Source organism: Topomyia yanbarensis, chromosome 1 (assembly GCF_030247195.1).
Source record: "Topomyia yanbarensis strain Yona2022 chromosome 1, ASM3024719v1, whole genome shotgun sequence".
Lineage (NCBI taxonomy): Eukaryota > Metazoa > Arthropoda > Insecta > Diptera > Culicidae > Topomyia > Topomyia yanbarensis.
The window spans coordinates 48,743,089-48,758,858 of record NC_080670.1 but is presented as its reverse complement, the minus strand read 5'-3'; the positions used below and the strand labels follow the sequence as shown (position 1 = coordinate 48,758,858).

At 36.5% G+C, this 15,770-nt stretch overlaps 1 protein-coding gene across 1 annotated transcript in view; it reads right to left on the bottom strand.

Moving 5' to 3' along the window:
* Nucleotides 1-7,260, bottom strand: part of LOC131677557 (alkyldihydroxyacetonephosphate synthase) — a 29,665-nt gene extending 22,405 nt beyond the window's left edge. The window contains exon 1 of the mRNA XM_058957435.1: nucleotides 6,626-7,260. Coding sequence (XP_058813418.1) covers nucleotides 6,626-6,705 — 80 coding nt within the window. The 5' untranslated portion in view covers nucleotides 6,706-7,260. The remainder of the gene's footprint in view (nucleotides 1-6,625) is intronic.
* Between the last annotated feature and the right edge of the window lie 8,510 nt (nucleotides 7,261-15,770).

Sequence of the window (15,770 nt, the reverse complement as noted above, 5' to 3'; positions counted from 1 at the left end):
CGCAATTACACACAGAAGATAGCGCTTCCCAAACCCGGTACGACAGATTTGTGTACCTAGCGCGCTACGCTTCTATGAACAACGTTATCATCGACTATATAAAGAACGAATTTGGCCGGACAAGCTCAGTTGCCTGTTGAACGACAGGCGGAGCAGATCACTGCGCTGTGTGTTTTCACAGCCAGTGTAGCTGAGTGAGAAGTCCGTTACACTACTTGTGAAGATACGCTATCTAGAGCTATGCTTTCTTTTGTGTTGTGCTCGTTTCCAGCACACTTTTATGTACAATCTCGAATACAGTTATTCCTACACAAAATCGCTTGTACATTCGAGCTCCATTTGCAAACACTGCTAACATAGTGTCGTGATACTAGTTGTCTCTTTCGCTCTACCCATCACCATCAGCGTTGACTCATTTTGATTTGTTCGCTTGGGTTCAATGTTTGAGGCGAATGTAGGTATATCAAATTTGTTGGCAGGGTTACTATATTTACAGATTTTTCTGTAATGTCAGAGATTTTTTTTCACAATTTTTGATCAGATTCCTTTTCACAGATGGTAGATTTTTGGCATTTTGATGAAAATTGGATAGATTTTTGGAAATATTGTAATTTTTCGAAAATTTATCACAGATTTTTTCCTGTTTCAGTCATCACAGATGGTAAAATGATATTTTTGACTGAAACACAGATTTCAATGTGGCATCTCTGTTTGTTAACGGATGCATGTGTATACGTACTTTAGGAAAGTTAAAATGATGACAAAATAAAACTAGAAAGCTTGTTCTACACTTGAAATGTGATTATATTGTCTAAAATTTGCTTTTTCTTCACCGGTTCGGGTTTTTTTTACCACGCACAATCGAAAAGTTTTTACAATTTTTAAAAGCTGATCTTGTGCGATAGTTTCAGGTAGTAGTTCGGTCACGGTTTTCTGTCTTCTTTCTTCAGGTCTTCTCAAATAAGTTTCTTTGGATTCGATCGCCTACTACAATGAAATAACTTGATAACCAAGAAGGTTTGGTTCAATATGTAACATTCGATGTTGATTGGTTGTGCTTAAACTATTCGTAAGAAATATATTTGATTTATTATTACTCTAAATGTACTAAGAAAATAAATATTTTACATTAAGTAGTATAGTGCTACGTTTACAGTTCTTGCAACACCATAGGGCTGCCCCTTGTAGTTTTTAAAGAATTTATTGCTTTATTATTTAGGAAATGCAACTAGATTATCAACAATATGTCCGATTTAATAGGCATAATTACTCTACTACTCTGTATCTCTAACATTACTGACCCATCTTTTTCGTCTACAATTTGCAAACATAAAAAATACCCACGGTTCGGCCAAGCTAATGCATTGAGCCGTGTCAAAGTAAACGGTCTGTGCACACCAAATGTACTTATATGTATTTACCTTGAGTCAGAAGAATCACAACAAGGCCGTCGATAAATCAATTGGCATCCATATAAAATATTATATATGAGTAATTCCACGTCAGATTTACAACCAAAATTTTTTCTGCAATCTTTAGCTGAAAATTGTTCACACTATGTTTTTTTTTGTTGAATATAATTATTTTTTTTTTCAATTTATGAGTTTGTAAAATTTTGAATTTTATTGAATTGAACATTTTTCAATCACTGATAACTCAGAAACTATTCAATTTGTATGTATGTATGTTGGTAGCCACCATCCTAGCTCGAGTCTTGCTCTGCATGCGGCTCCTCGTAACCCATTCATGCCCATGTTGTTTGTGGCCAACAACGTTTTTAAACAGCTATAACTTTTGATTGGGGTAAGATTTGCTCACAAAAACAAGTAAGGCTAATATGACTATTGGCTTTCATTTGAGTATTAACGGTTACACGGATCAGCTCTAGAAATGAAGTTATTGCAATTAGTCTGATTGAACTCCGATGGAGCAGAACTGCCAGGGACCGTTTACGTTGACGACGGAAAATGAATTTTTCATATAACTTCTTTATGTTGCAATATTAGTGAAAACTAATAAAACTTATCAATTTGGACTATTTTTGGCTACGTTTTCCACGCAGTTGGACTATTGTAAATATTCTAGGAGAATTGCAGTGAGCATTAGAAGGTAAAAATTGAGCAGCTTCTAGCACTGCAAGGAAAGCACCTACCTTTATGAAAAATGGTTTTTGGAGTTTCTTGACCTCACCGTTTTAAAGAAAAAATAGTTTTGAAACCCTACATGCACTAGAAAAAAGTTGGGCATGAAAGGGTTAACAGTACGCTCAAATTTCGTTACAATTCTGCATTCAGCATACCACTGTATGAAAGACCAAAAGGGGGTAGCGGACCCGTAGGCAATTACACCTACTCAGTATCCGCTGGAATCAATGAATCTTCTACTCAGAAACTATTCAGTTTGTAGAAAAAATATTAAATAATTTATTAAGTTTCCTTTTCGCATGAGCTCACCGAAATTGTTTTTGCAATGTATATTTGTTTTTGCTATGTAACTTATGTATTCTGCAAATACTAGAAGCAAATTTTTTTTAAGTTAAACCAAAAACATTTTATTATTTTTTGAAATCATTTTTAATTATATTGCGAAGATTAGGTAAAAATTACAGAATAGATCTCCAAGGACTTCACGAGATAATACAATTATAACAGGTCTGTCACTGGTCGTTTAGTGTAAAATTGGCTTGTTTTCAGTTTATAACTGTAATATCTCGCATTGTATTTTGATATCCACTCCATATTTTTTCACAAAAAAAAGATTAAACATGATTCTTAATATTTAAAATTGGCCCAACTTTTAAAAAAAATTAATTTGTTTATAATAATTGCAGATTTCATAAGCTATATAACAAAAAATATTTTTTATGTTTTTTTCGGAAAGCTCAAGCAAAAACTACTTTTTGTAAATAATATTTTTTTCCATGCAGTTATCAGTGATTGAAAAATGTTCGATTTTATAAACTTCAAAAGTTACAAATCTAATAACTTGAAAAAAGTATCATATTCAGCCAAAACAAAAAATACGTGTTAATTATTTTTAGCTAAAGAATGCAAGAAAAAAAATTGGAAGGGATTCAAATTTTGGTTGTAAATCTGACGGGGGATGACCCATATAACCATTGTTGTGAAAAGTTGTAATTATGAGATGGATCGATTATTGTTATTCTCCCTTGTATAAAATGTGTTGAGGGGAGTAAGTGCGTTCAACCTAATATTGGAGCCAATATTTTCCGGTCGTATTTAAAAAAAATATTAACACTAGGTCGAAATTTCTCCTTGATTTGAATATAAATTCCCTGAAAATTCCAGGTTTTTCCAGGTCAAAAAGAATTCCCTGAAATTCACTGATTTTCGAGGTTTTTTTTCCAGGAATCGCCACCCTGACTGATGAGTTGATATGTCAGAGGAATGCATTGATTATATTTCAGTTTAATACGCACTATGATTTGATAGGATGCTCTTTTCGATCGCCTGAAGTAAAAATTGCTGTTGAACTGGGGCTCTAGTGGATTGTGCAAATGTTTTAAAATAATTCATCTGAACATTCCGATTCGACAAGATTTCAGTTATTTCAGCTCAAATTTCTATATTTAAAAGCCACCCCCCTCTCCCCTCACTACGCCCTATTACTAAACTACCTATGCCCATGAAATTGAGCTAAGGCTTTTGAATAATTCATCCAAACATATCAATGTGTTAAATCTAAAGTATACGATGTAATTTTGGTATGCTATTTGAAATATCATTGGTACACCCGCAGTGTTGGCAAAAAATGATTTTTCGCAATTAATTCGATCTATCGACTTGAACGGCTATAACTTGTTGTAGAGACATTCTAGCACCATGTATCCTTCGGCATAGTTGTTCAGCATATCCTGGACTACACTTCTATCTAATTGTTGGTATACTGCAGGAAGGATTGTAGTCTGCAAAATTGATAATGCAAAAAGTAGGCTTTCCCATACTAATTTCCATACAAATTTCAAACGCAATGCGCTACGCCGGCTCAAAACCAATCGACCCCAAATTTTGCACAGTTGTTTGTGACCCCAAATGGAACCAAAAAAGTACTGTGCCGAAAAACTATTATTTTGTTCCACCCTAGTGTATATACTGATTACTGGACTGTACATTGGAGTGTGTTCTTTCATTAGTTTTCCTCTAGCAAGCGGTAGTGTGGGTGCGATTGACGATTTGAAGGAGATTATGTTGGTTTGTTGAATACTGATGTAAGATATAAGAAATTGAAAATGATTAGGAATACTACTTATTATCACAAGTACGCAAGGTGAATCGGGAATTATGTACTTTGAATCAAGAATCAGTTCACGAAACCATAAAAAATAATTTATAATTTTGTGAACTACTGGACCAGCACGAATTGTGAGCTGTGAGTAATATACCAGGAAGCCGGTGAGTCAGCTCACGAATTCGGGTAATATATTTTATGATCTTTTGGACTATTTCATGAAAACGAATTGTGAGTATTGACTATTATACTAGGAATCATGAACCAGTTTAGGAATATATGAATATTTAATTGTTTTTTGATTATTTCGCGAGTCTGGCTATCGAATCATGATTAATGTATTAGAAATTATGAATAACATCGGGAGGATTTAAAGGAATCATAAATAATATTCCGAGTTTCATGAAAAAGTTCGCGAGAAAATATCCAAACTGATAGGTTTTTGTGAACCAATTCACAATTAAAACATGATCCAGATGTAATATAAATCAGTTTACACCCTATGGTCGTTTTCTGAATAATGTTGCTGAATCTATGAATAAAATAACGTTTGGTTTATTTGCTTATGAATAATGATCATAAAGTTGAGAACTAGTTCATCTACAAAGAATCGATTTGCTAAGGGCATGCTGGGAACCATGATTGAAGTTCACAAAACACAACTAAATATCTCTAATAGCGTTAAGCATGCATTATTGAAGGAAAATTGAATATACTTACAAAACACATGATTTGTGTGCATGGTCCTGTTTTCGTAACGTAAAAACGTAATTGTATCAGAAATAAATTTTTTCGTGTGCTTTAATAAAAACGAGTTTTTGTGTTTTCTGATCCTAGCAGTATTAGGGGAAAATAGTTTCAGAAGCCTGTATGTGCTAGAAATAAGTAGGACATGATAGGATTAAACGCAATGCACAAATCCGGGGTAAAACCAATCTTTCCCATAAATTGCATTGCCATTTGGAATCACAAAAGTAAAAAGTCCTGTCCTCGCTAATTAGAATCATTTTTAGTTTTTTTCCTTGTAACCACGAGCCAGTCTAGTAACCCACATGCCGATCTGACATTCAAGTGGGAAAAGTAGTAAACAGCTTCCCAACACTGCCATTTGGCGAGGTAAGTTCTTCTGCTAATAAGAGTAAGTTCTCGTTAGTTCACAACAAAATTTTACATCGAAGGTATTACCACGGATAACAGACATTTAAGCTAGAACAAAATTTCATCGAAATCTGTGTAAACTTTTAAATTGATAGCCGTTGGAAATCCGTGTTTCACTATTGCCATCTACGCAACTGTTTGCTACACGTACTTGACAGCTGCACTCCAGTTGCATTGCATCGATCACTGCGCCACCTACAAACGTTTGCCAAACGTGTTTCAAACGTCTCATTTATTCGCAATTTTCGTAGCGGGTATTTACACACTTTCGAATCGAGCCTAAACGTCTGTTATCTATGGTATTACTGTAGAGCAACTTACTATCAATTGAAATTGTTTTGAAAACGTCAAGAATTATACAAATTTACAACATAGTTTAGTTTTTTTTCTTTTCCTCAAATGTTCAATTTTCAACCAAAAATTTACTCGCCATATTGATTTCAACAAGAACGCAATTACAAATAGGTAAGTCGTGCAAAGAATAGTGGATAATACAACGTAAAAACATTAAATATTTTACAACGATTTTCCTAAACCACGCAAAACGATGGAGTTGGACAGCGGAGGGTTAAGCACCAACTTCTGCGAAATAGTTTATCAAGCAAACTTGTATTAGTGGGCTCGGCCACAGATAAATTTAACCGATTTTTAAATTAAAGGTTTAACTCTGTGGCATATTGATATCCGTTATGTCAGCCAGTTTGCGCCGAATGATTTATTGAATAAACGCTCTATCCATATCTTATCTGCTGCGTAAGTATGTCGAAAATGGGGAAATGTGCTAGGTGACTCATATCGACAATGGACAACTAGACTGAGCTATTGCCAAACCCGAAAAATCACGCCTTTGCTTGTTATTTATCAGAAAACTATGTTCCTTCAAAATTCAAACAGGCAAAACGTCCCGTACAAATGAGAGAAATTTTCTTTCAGAAGAAGGGAACAGAAACATAACACCACGCGCTCGGTCGGAGTTTAGCATAAACAGAGCACAGACCACGAGGCATTCATAGTAAAACGGTGTTGTATGTAACCTAAATTTGCACTTTTTCGCTCTTCGAACAGATTTGGATTTTCTCTCACCAGCAGTAGCACACACCCTTCGAAGTTTTCCAACCATACACTTGCGTCCATGTCCAATACCCACCCTTCCGCGCGTGTTCACCACACAATCGGAGTCGGAAAATTGCCGACGAATCAAATATTTCACTCCACTTACCGCTGCTTCGGTATTACACTCTGGATGGCTATTCCAGCATCCGGATCTAGACCGACCGAATCTTTGTTCTGATCAGTCATTTGGGGGAACACTTTCTGCGGTTTGAAATTTCGCCTGCTCTGTCGCCGATGCCGCCGTTCTGGTGCGCGCCCTCTCCTACTTCCGTCTTCAGGTTCGATATCGATTTTCTTCCGTTTTCGCTTTTTCGTTATGCCTCTCGACTTGCCCTCGACTGGGAAAGTGATTTTGTCTTGGGATGCTTACGAATTTGGATTCCACTAACGCCGGATTTAGCTTTTGTAATTGAGCTGTTTTCTTCTCCTAGACACACTCTCTGGCTGCAATCGGATCTGGCTAGTTTGAAGCAGCGCTGGAGCTAATTAACCAATTGCGGCCGCACTATGCCGTCCGCGGTGGCAGCCGATCGCTAGCTGATTTTGTTACTGACCAAGAACGACACGTTTTTCGGTGTGTTATGTCACAGCCAGACTTCCACGTTGGTGATAAACAGAAACTCAGAATTTTGAATGATTTTTTAGTTGACAGCTTTTCGATAGAAACAATCGTTTCCGACACGACCGAACGGGAGCCCTGGAAGTTGCTAACTAATCCAAAGGTTCTATCTACCCTATTCTTCCTCGCATATACATTTGTATCTACAATATATGACAGTATGGCACGGCAAGTGATAGAATGTAGTGCACAATATATGCCTTCGGACAGATATGTAAAAACGTGAGAGAGAAAGAGCCGTGTAATGAACAGAAAAAGTGAGAGTTTTTACCCGAAAGGCGTCGTGAAGAGGCGTCGTGCCGAGGGTTCTTCCGATTGAAATTTTTAGCTTTGGCTTATTTTTGAAATGGTGTGAAAGGTATCAGAACATCACTGGCAATAGCACTTTGAAATCGAAATAAAACAGTTTTTCGGTTTATAGAAAGCGGATAAATTATTTGAGCCATATATAAAACTCTTATGTGACAAGAAACTCCACAGAAAATGCACCGAAAATAATCGACCCCTTTCGCTACAGAGACAGCTCACTCAAACAAAATAACGAATTAAACATAACATCTATACCTACTCTCTATGTTGAATGAATGCCGCAATACCAGCTGCGAGTAATGAACACCGAACTGAAAATCACTCGTCGTCAATGAATGTACCGAGCACATGGGTGACGGCCATGCGAATCGTTTGATGAAACGGTAATATAAATGCGCGCGCATTTGTCAAACTCGCGCGCTCCGGTGTTGACCGTGTGTCATTGCCGTTTGTTTGTTTTGTTTAGAGCAGAAACAGTATGCAGACTGCAGATGTGCGGTAGCTAAGACGGTTGCTTTGTTGGTTGTATAAAATATGATACAAATAGGGTAGAAGATTCACTCATTGCATTAGGCCAGTTATTCGCTGAAGTAAAATTAATACGGAACAGTTTCTGGCGTAGAAAATGCCTTACCCGCTCAACATGAAATATCTTTTAAAATAATATGAATAACTTCTGCTGTATTTTTCTTCTTGCACAACGACGTTAAAAAATGAGTAACGTCAAATCTGCATTCTGGGTACAGCCAGTGAAGGAACACTTAAAAATAAAACTTCTCACAATTCTTCTTCAAATAACTAGCAACGCATAAAACGCCCTGCAAAATATACTATCAATCCACACAGTAGTGCATACCTACTGGAATAACATATCTTCCTGCCGTCGTTGAACGTCGTTTATAAGGTGTGCTCAATCAAAATGTACTCAGAAGTTTTTCTACGCGTAAAAAACGCGTTAATTCATAAATCCGCGTAAAAACAGCAGTAATTCAAAAAACCGCGTGAAAATTCTTTATCTCGTCGATTTGATAGAAGAATAGTTACTTTTGCAAAGTTTTTAGCACTGCCCAAACTACAGAACTTTGTTTGAAGAACCCATTTTTTGGTTGGAAATTTTGGAGATATCAAGTGTTTTTACATTAGATCTACTGGCGGCTCCAGGACAGGGCAGAGTGGGAACAAGCTAACCCCCCACCCCGGCCCTCTTCGACCAGAAACTGTTATGGCAAAAATAGTTTGCATTACCCCACTTTAATATGCTAATATTTTAGAAGTGATCAACAAAGTGATCAGTTTATTTCCTTCTATGTAACACTTTAAAATTAGGACGGTTGGTAACCCTAAAGTCCGGGGAATGCCGACCCATCTTCGGTACCGATATGCCGGTTTCGGGCTGGATGCTGCCCATCTACAGAACGTTGTGTCCTGTCTCGCGCATGTCATGTTTTTAAAAAATATATCTAACCTTGAGTTGAAAATGTGGCGCGAATCATAGTGCTATCGCCTCCAGAAATCTATCCCGTAATAACGGGAGTCAAGTGACACACTCATCAGTAGAATGACACAGTATGAGTAAATACAAATCGCGACATTAAGGTTCAACTGAGAATGCCTCAATAAGCGGCCATCTTGCAAAACGAAAAAGGCAGTTTTTTTCTCACACCGTTGGAAATTTTCATGAAAATGAAAGTGTCGAAGTGTCTTGAGAACATTATTTTATGACTTTTTCATGAAAAATATGAAAATTGGTCAACCTACTTCTAAAGAAACGTCTTTGTTTTAACGAAAATTTAGAAGGGAACATTTGATTCCGCATCTAATCACCTAGTTCGTGGAATGCGGGACTAAATATTCCCTCTATTTTTTGAAATGAAGGCTCTTCTTAAGGAAAATGTTAAGCAATTTTCATCTTTTATGTAAAAAAAATTAGTTTCATATTGTTGTCCCAAAGCCACTTAATATATTTATCAAGAGAACATAAAATAGCATACCGTTCTAATGGTAATTTCTTCTTCTTTCCAGAAAACTCGAAAAATTGAGAATAGGTTAAAAATGACCGCGTAGAAAAAATTTAGGGCCGAAAGTCCAGAAAAATAGTTTTTTTACTATAAATCAAGATATTGAGGGTGTACAACATTTTTCAAACATTGTTTTGTGTTGCATTTGGTGAGATCTACTAAGTCACTTGAAAAGTACAAAATCACTATAGCACCGTGTTATTTTTCCGACCAATGTCACTGGTAACTGCTCCCTTTAATTACATCCACTTAACCCTAGAATATTGCACTTGCGTTTTTCACCCTAGAACGTTGCACTGGGGTACAAATGTACCCCACGCGTTTGATCGCAATTTTCGCAGGTAAAAAGCAACCAAATGAAATGTATAATAAATCATTTTGTTCGCTTTTTAATTGCAAAAACAGCTGCGTAAGTGCAAGTACGGAATTTATTGAATCAATGATGCATACATTGGTTTAAACATAAAAATGTGAAAAAATTACAATTTTGACCTCTTTCCCAAAAATTACTATAACTTTGCGAATTTTCAAACGATTTGAAAAAAAATTAAATGATTCCAAAAGTTGAAGGAATGGTCTAGAAATGGAATAAAATGGAATTTCGATATTTTTGAAAGAGTGCAATTATTTGGTAGAGTGAAGGTTTGAAAATCGGGTTTTGGATAATACCACGAAATGGGATGGAAATTGAAATAAAAATATATTTCTGACCAGTAATACATTGATAACACGCAACGTTATTGTTACAGCAGTTACTGCCCAGCCAACATTTTGATTCACTTTAATAAGTTGCAATTTGATTAACTGTACTCTTCAACGATATGAATTGATTGTATAACATGCATAGATCTCTTCTATGTGAACAAAAGTGGAGGCCATATACGTACAACAAATCGGTATAGTAGAACTATGTGATTTACGACGAATTTTGATCTCATCAGAAGCATTATACAATAATCTAGCTTATCATTTCGAGTTTACATATGATCAACTTTACAATCACACATGAAGGTTTATGCAGCTTAAGGTCCCCAATGTGGTAACAAGAAGTATTTTTTTTTTAAATAATATAAAAATAAAAAATCAAGAGGAAATTTCCATAATTCTGTTATAAGATACAGTTACGCCCACACTGGTAGATATGTTTTTCATGGGTGAGGTTGGAGTTACTGGAACATCAATTATTAAAATTACCTGCTACGATTTACTTCCAGTTTCGAACCTGAGATCTTCGTATTCCTAGCATAGCCGCTATGTACTCATCTATTTATATACTGTCAAGCTACGATTATATTTGATCGTTTTTATCGCTTTGTGATTACGATCTAAAAATACAATAATCCAACCTAAATATGGCACTCCAATTATACCTTCTATACCTGTCAAATCACAACCTACATTCTGTACTCAAGCCATTTTTTATTGCTTAAATATTGAACTAGTCTGGCAGAGAATTTGCGAAGTGCTATAAGGAGGTGACTATTTTTTTTGAACGATTTTGCAGTTTAATCCAATTGCAAATTAATTTCTATACAATGTTTCAAAATTGTCTTTATTATTCCGCATGTACAATTTTGTTTTAAGTTGTAGTGGACTTATAAATAACTTCAAGTCAACATTGTATTTCGACCACAGATTTGCTTTTTATGTGAACTTTTTACAACAAAACATAACTTTTGATTTCACTATTTGTAATTTTGATTTAGTCTGTCATTATTTGTAATTTATTGTAAACTTTTATATACGATTGCTGGTTTGCTGGGTGTGCGCAAGTTATACTTGCGAGCCATTGTTTTGAAAAACTATAAAAAATAAACAATAAAACAATCAAACTCAGCAAAAATGAGAACGATTTTTCTTCTACTTCAAAATTAAATTAAATTAATTGATTAAACGATTAAATATGATTATATAATACTAATTGTTACTTACGTAGTAAAACAACCAGTATTTAAACTGGCATTGTCGCGAGTCATATTTCCACTGACAGCACGAAACCCGAGGAAATGCTAACGGCAACCGTATACTTGGGTACATATGTACCCCACGCCAACTTTGACACCTGCTTCCACGAAGGCTATACGCAACCAGTTACCACCTTTTCATACTCTTTCTAAGAACTCTAAATTGATATATGGTTAGGGTCCCAGGTCTGTAAATGCCGAATTCTCGTCTTCATACGGCTCCAAAGAAAGCGTGGGGTACATTTGTACCCCAGTGCAACGTTCCAGGGTTAAATATTATCGCATTTGTCTCTATTGTACGAAATTGTGGATAATTTTGTGATTTTAGTCCTTTTGGGATGAACTGGACATCATTGCCGACCAGAACAACAAGATTTCAGGTATTCAAACTTGGTCGCAACCGACTGCGTACAATGTCATCAATCGAAAAGTCACCGGTAATAAACCGTAACATACCAGAAAAAATATCATCTTGAACTTTTACCTCCGGGGCTGAAATCTGAAACTTACTGAAACAGTAGTCGCAATCAAACGGCAGAAGGATGCATCCGCTTACAAGATTTCCGAAGACAGTCAAGGAATTTGGTTTTTGTTTTTGCGGTTAACTTAATGTTTTGCGGTTTGTGGTTTAACCCTTAAATGCGCAATGTCGTATTCGATAGTTTTCACGGCACTACTCGCGTTACAGCTTGGTGTCTTGTGTGGGGGATTAATTGTGGTTGTCTGATGTATTCTTGCATGTGTAATGAAGGAATTAATTTCATTATTGTTTCAGCTAGTAAGATACTGTTGAAAAACGCGGGCAAGTGCTCTTCTTAACATGGAAAACCAGTGCTCTAGCTCTAAATCAAATGTTTGGAACAAAATCATTAACCCTAGAACGTTGCACTGGGTTACAAATGTACCCCACGCCTTCTTTGGAGCTGTGTGAAGACGAGAATTCGGCATTTACCGACCTGTGACCCTAACCATAATTCAATTTGGAGTTTATAATAAATGTAGGAAAAGGTGGTAAAGCCAATTTGCTTTTTGCTTTCGCGGAAGCAGAAGTCAAAGTTGGGGTTGGGTACATTTGTACCCCAGTGTACGGTTACCGTTAGTGTTTCGTTCTTTCAGTGGAAATGTGATGCGTGAAAATACCAATTTAAATACGGGTTGTTTTCCTACGCAAGTAACAATTAGAATTATCATTTATTTAATTAATTTAATATAATTTTGAAGTAGAAAAAAAATTTGTTCTCATTTACGCTGATTTGAACTTATTATTTTTTTGTTTTTTATAGTTTTTTTTTAAAATAATGACCTGCAAGTATAATTTGTTACTTGCCGGACCAGAGGGGTCGCGGTTTATATCTTCCCTAGTCCCTGGTCAAGCCACGGGGTCTGTTTGGGGTGGGCTCCGAAGGTCTTTTTTCTTGGCTAGCCCGAGCTTGCAGCACGGAGGCTTCAGGGTCGGCTCAATGCCACTCTATCCCAATCAGAAGAAAACACGGTCTTTTCACTTTTTTCAATGATTTATTGTAACTTAGTATTTTGTGTGTGTGAGTGTAGGTGTGTATAAGGCCGGCCGTCGAACGATGGGACGAAGCGAAAAACGATCGGCTGCTGTTGTGACGGCTACTTTGACGGGATTCTGCGATGGTCTGCTGTTGGTGTGGCGATGCTACACGTAAACTGTTGGGTGACCGGGTCCCATGCGACCAGCGATGACACTTTCTGGCGGATACGTCGATAGGTGAGCACAGTGGTTTTTTTGGGCTGATCTTCGGCGACAGGTCGGCGATTCAAGGGCACTCTGGCACCTCGTAGCTGGTTTCAGCTACTGGCTGATGACTCGGAGGTCTCGATGGAACCTCGTGGTTGATTCAGTGTGCTTGACGGCACTTTGGACGTGCTTTCAGTGGCTACAGCGCTGCTATAGACGACGGGCCGATGGATCGAAGGCGACGTTCGGACTATAAGCTACTCCGATGGCTTTAGGTATTATTATAATGGATCCTGATTCCTTCTTGCTGTATATTTAATCAACTTTGTATCACTCCTCTATTAGTATTAGTATTAACTTTTTATTTAAATATTGTAACGATATTTAATTAGCAAGGGACTGGAAGGTGAAATATTTTTCAAATATTAAGAGCCATAGTACTCAAGATAGAGCAAGAATTTGAAGGAAGAAAATTTAGAAAAGCGTGGAGTAGAGTCAATGAGCAAGCAAGCTGTCGGTTCCGACAGCATAAGTCATTAAAGTGACTTTACGCTTGTCCGGACATGCCGCAGACTCAGGTGATTCGCAGTTAATGCCAAAAGATCCTGGCTCCTGCGTTGCAGAAGACAAAGAGTTAAGTAGCCGGGAAGCTCTAAGCTTGCTCATTGACCCTACTCCACGCTTTTCTAAACTTTCTTACTTCAAATCCTTGCTCTTCCTTGAGTACTATGGCTCTTAATATTTGAAAAATATTTCACCTTCCAGTCCCTTGCTAATTAAATGTCGTTATAATATAAAAAAGGAAAAAGATTGACTCACTTTAAGTCGTTATCTTTCTTTATTTTTCACTCTTCCAATTAATTGCACTTTTTTAAAAATTGCGAAATTTAATTTTATGCCGTTTCTAGACAATTCTTTCAACTTTCAGAATCATCCGATTTTGTTCAAATCGGTTCAAAATTTGCAAAGTTATGGTAATTTCTGAAAAAAAGGCCAAAGCAACGATTTTTTTCACTTTTTTTGTTCAAACCAATTTATGCAATCAATAAATTCCGTACTTTCACTCACGCAGCTGTTTTCGAAATTAAAAACGAAGAAAATGATATATTATTCATTTCTTTTGTTTGCATTTTTACCTGCGAAAATTGCGATCAAACGCGAGGGGTACGTTTGTACCCCAGTGCAACGTTCTAAGGTGGAAAAAGTAAGTGTAATGTTCTAGGATTAAATAATCATAGAGAGCACTCGTAAGAAGAAAGACAAGGTAAGTAGAATAAAGTAATAATAAAAATGATGAACAATCGGGTAAGATCCACCCAATTTAAGATATTTTTATAAGAAAATCAAATGAATACAATAAAGATGTGATGATTTCTTCCCTTCCGTAGGGAATCGAAAGTCTTTTTATAATGTTTCAATCTATTTGATTCAAACACTATATTAAGGCGGGTTTGATTGATAAAACGATGGTTTCTGTACACGGTTTGCCCTGTAAACGAAATTGGTCATCGGAATTCAATCGAGCTAACACCTACCCAAATCCCGGAACTAAGTTATTCGCAAGCATAAATACATAGTGACATATTGTTTCTGTATACTGCCAGTGAAAGTTGGGATGGTTAACACACACAGCTGGTCCCCAATTGTCGACTATTGAAGCAAGTCCTTGCTTTTATGGTAGCTGGCTAGATTTAGCCATAACGTAATTGGGCCATCATGGAATTGCTTGATTTTCTTGTTACAGGAACAGTTCCCTTGCCAAATACTTATTTTTTCTTTCAAAAACGAACTTTCATCTTGGTTTTCGCATTGGTTTTATCGTTGATCAAAACAAACTTATTTACTTGCTCGGTGACATTTGTAACCTTTTCGGAGGAAGGATGCGCCCCCAGTTCAGCGGTCAGTTTTTTTGTCGGTATATATTTTTAACAAATAAACCAAAGAGCAATTGTTCTAAATGACTTCCTTGTGTGAAACCTATGGGAATTTCAATTAAGATTGAGCCTGTGATACTAACTTTTCAAAGGTTTTATTAAGATATTGGATTTCAATCAACTGGTCAACGATTGGGAAACAACGCTTCTCAACAGACTGACCTTTGATGAATGTGGTTGAATTACTACTTGTACCTGAGCTTGTGCTAGTTGTTCTGTTATTTCGGTTTCTGTGGTTTTTTGTTGCAAATACCGGCTTCAATATGAAAGCTGGAAGATAAAAACTTTCACCACGTTTTATTTATGGTAAACATATCAAGATCGACATGGACTCCCTGACGATTAGTTGAGAAAAAGAATAGTAATTGAATTCAAGGATGGTGTGATCTGTCCAACTATTCGTAAATCTCTAAATACGTTCCAAAATTTGACGCTGTTTTGTCAGAAAAGTGTTCTTACCTTTTGTCAGCCGGCTGGAGCCGCCGTGCATTGAGAATAAAGGTACCCTGAATCTAACTAAAAGGGAATAATAATATATACCTGAATAATTGTTTGACCAACTTCACTGAAATACGATGTTAAGGTGTACTATTTTCTTTCTGTTCGTGTGACACCGTATAAAATCTACCTTCCGGCGCTTCAATGTAAAATCAGATAACAAGTTTATTTAATAGGAATTCATTTCATCAAAACATCGTGCAT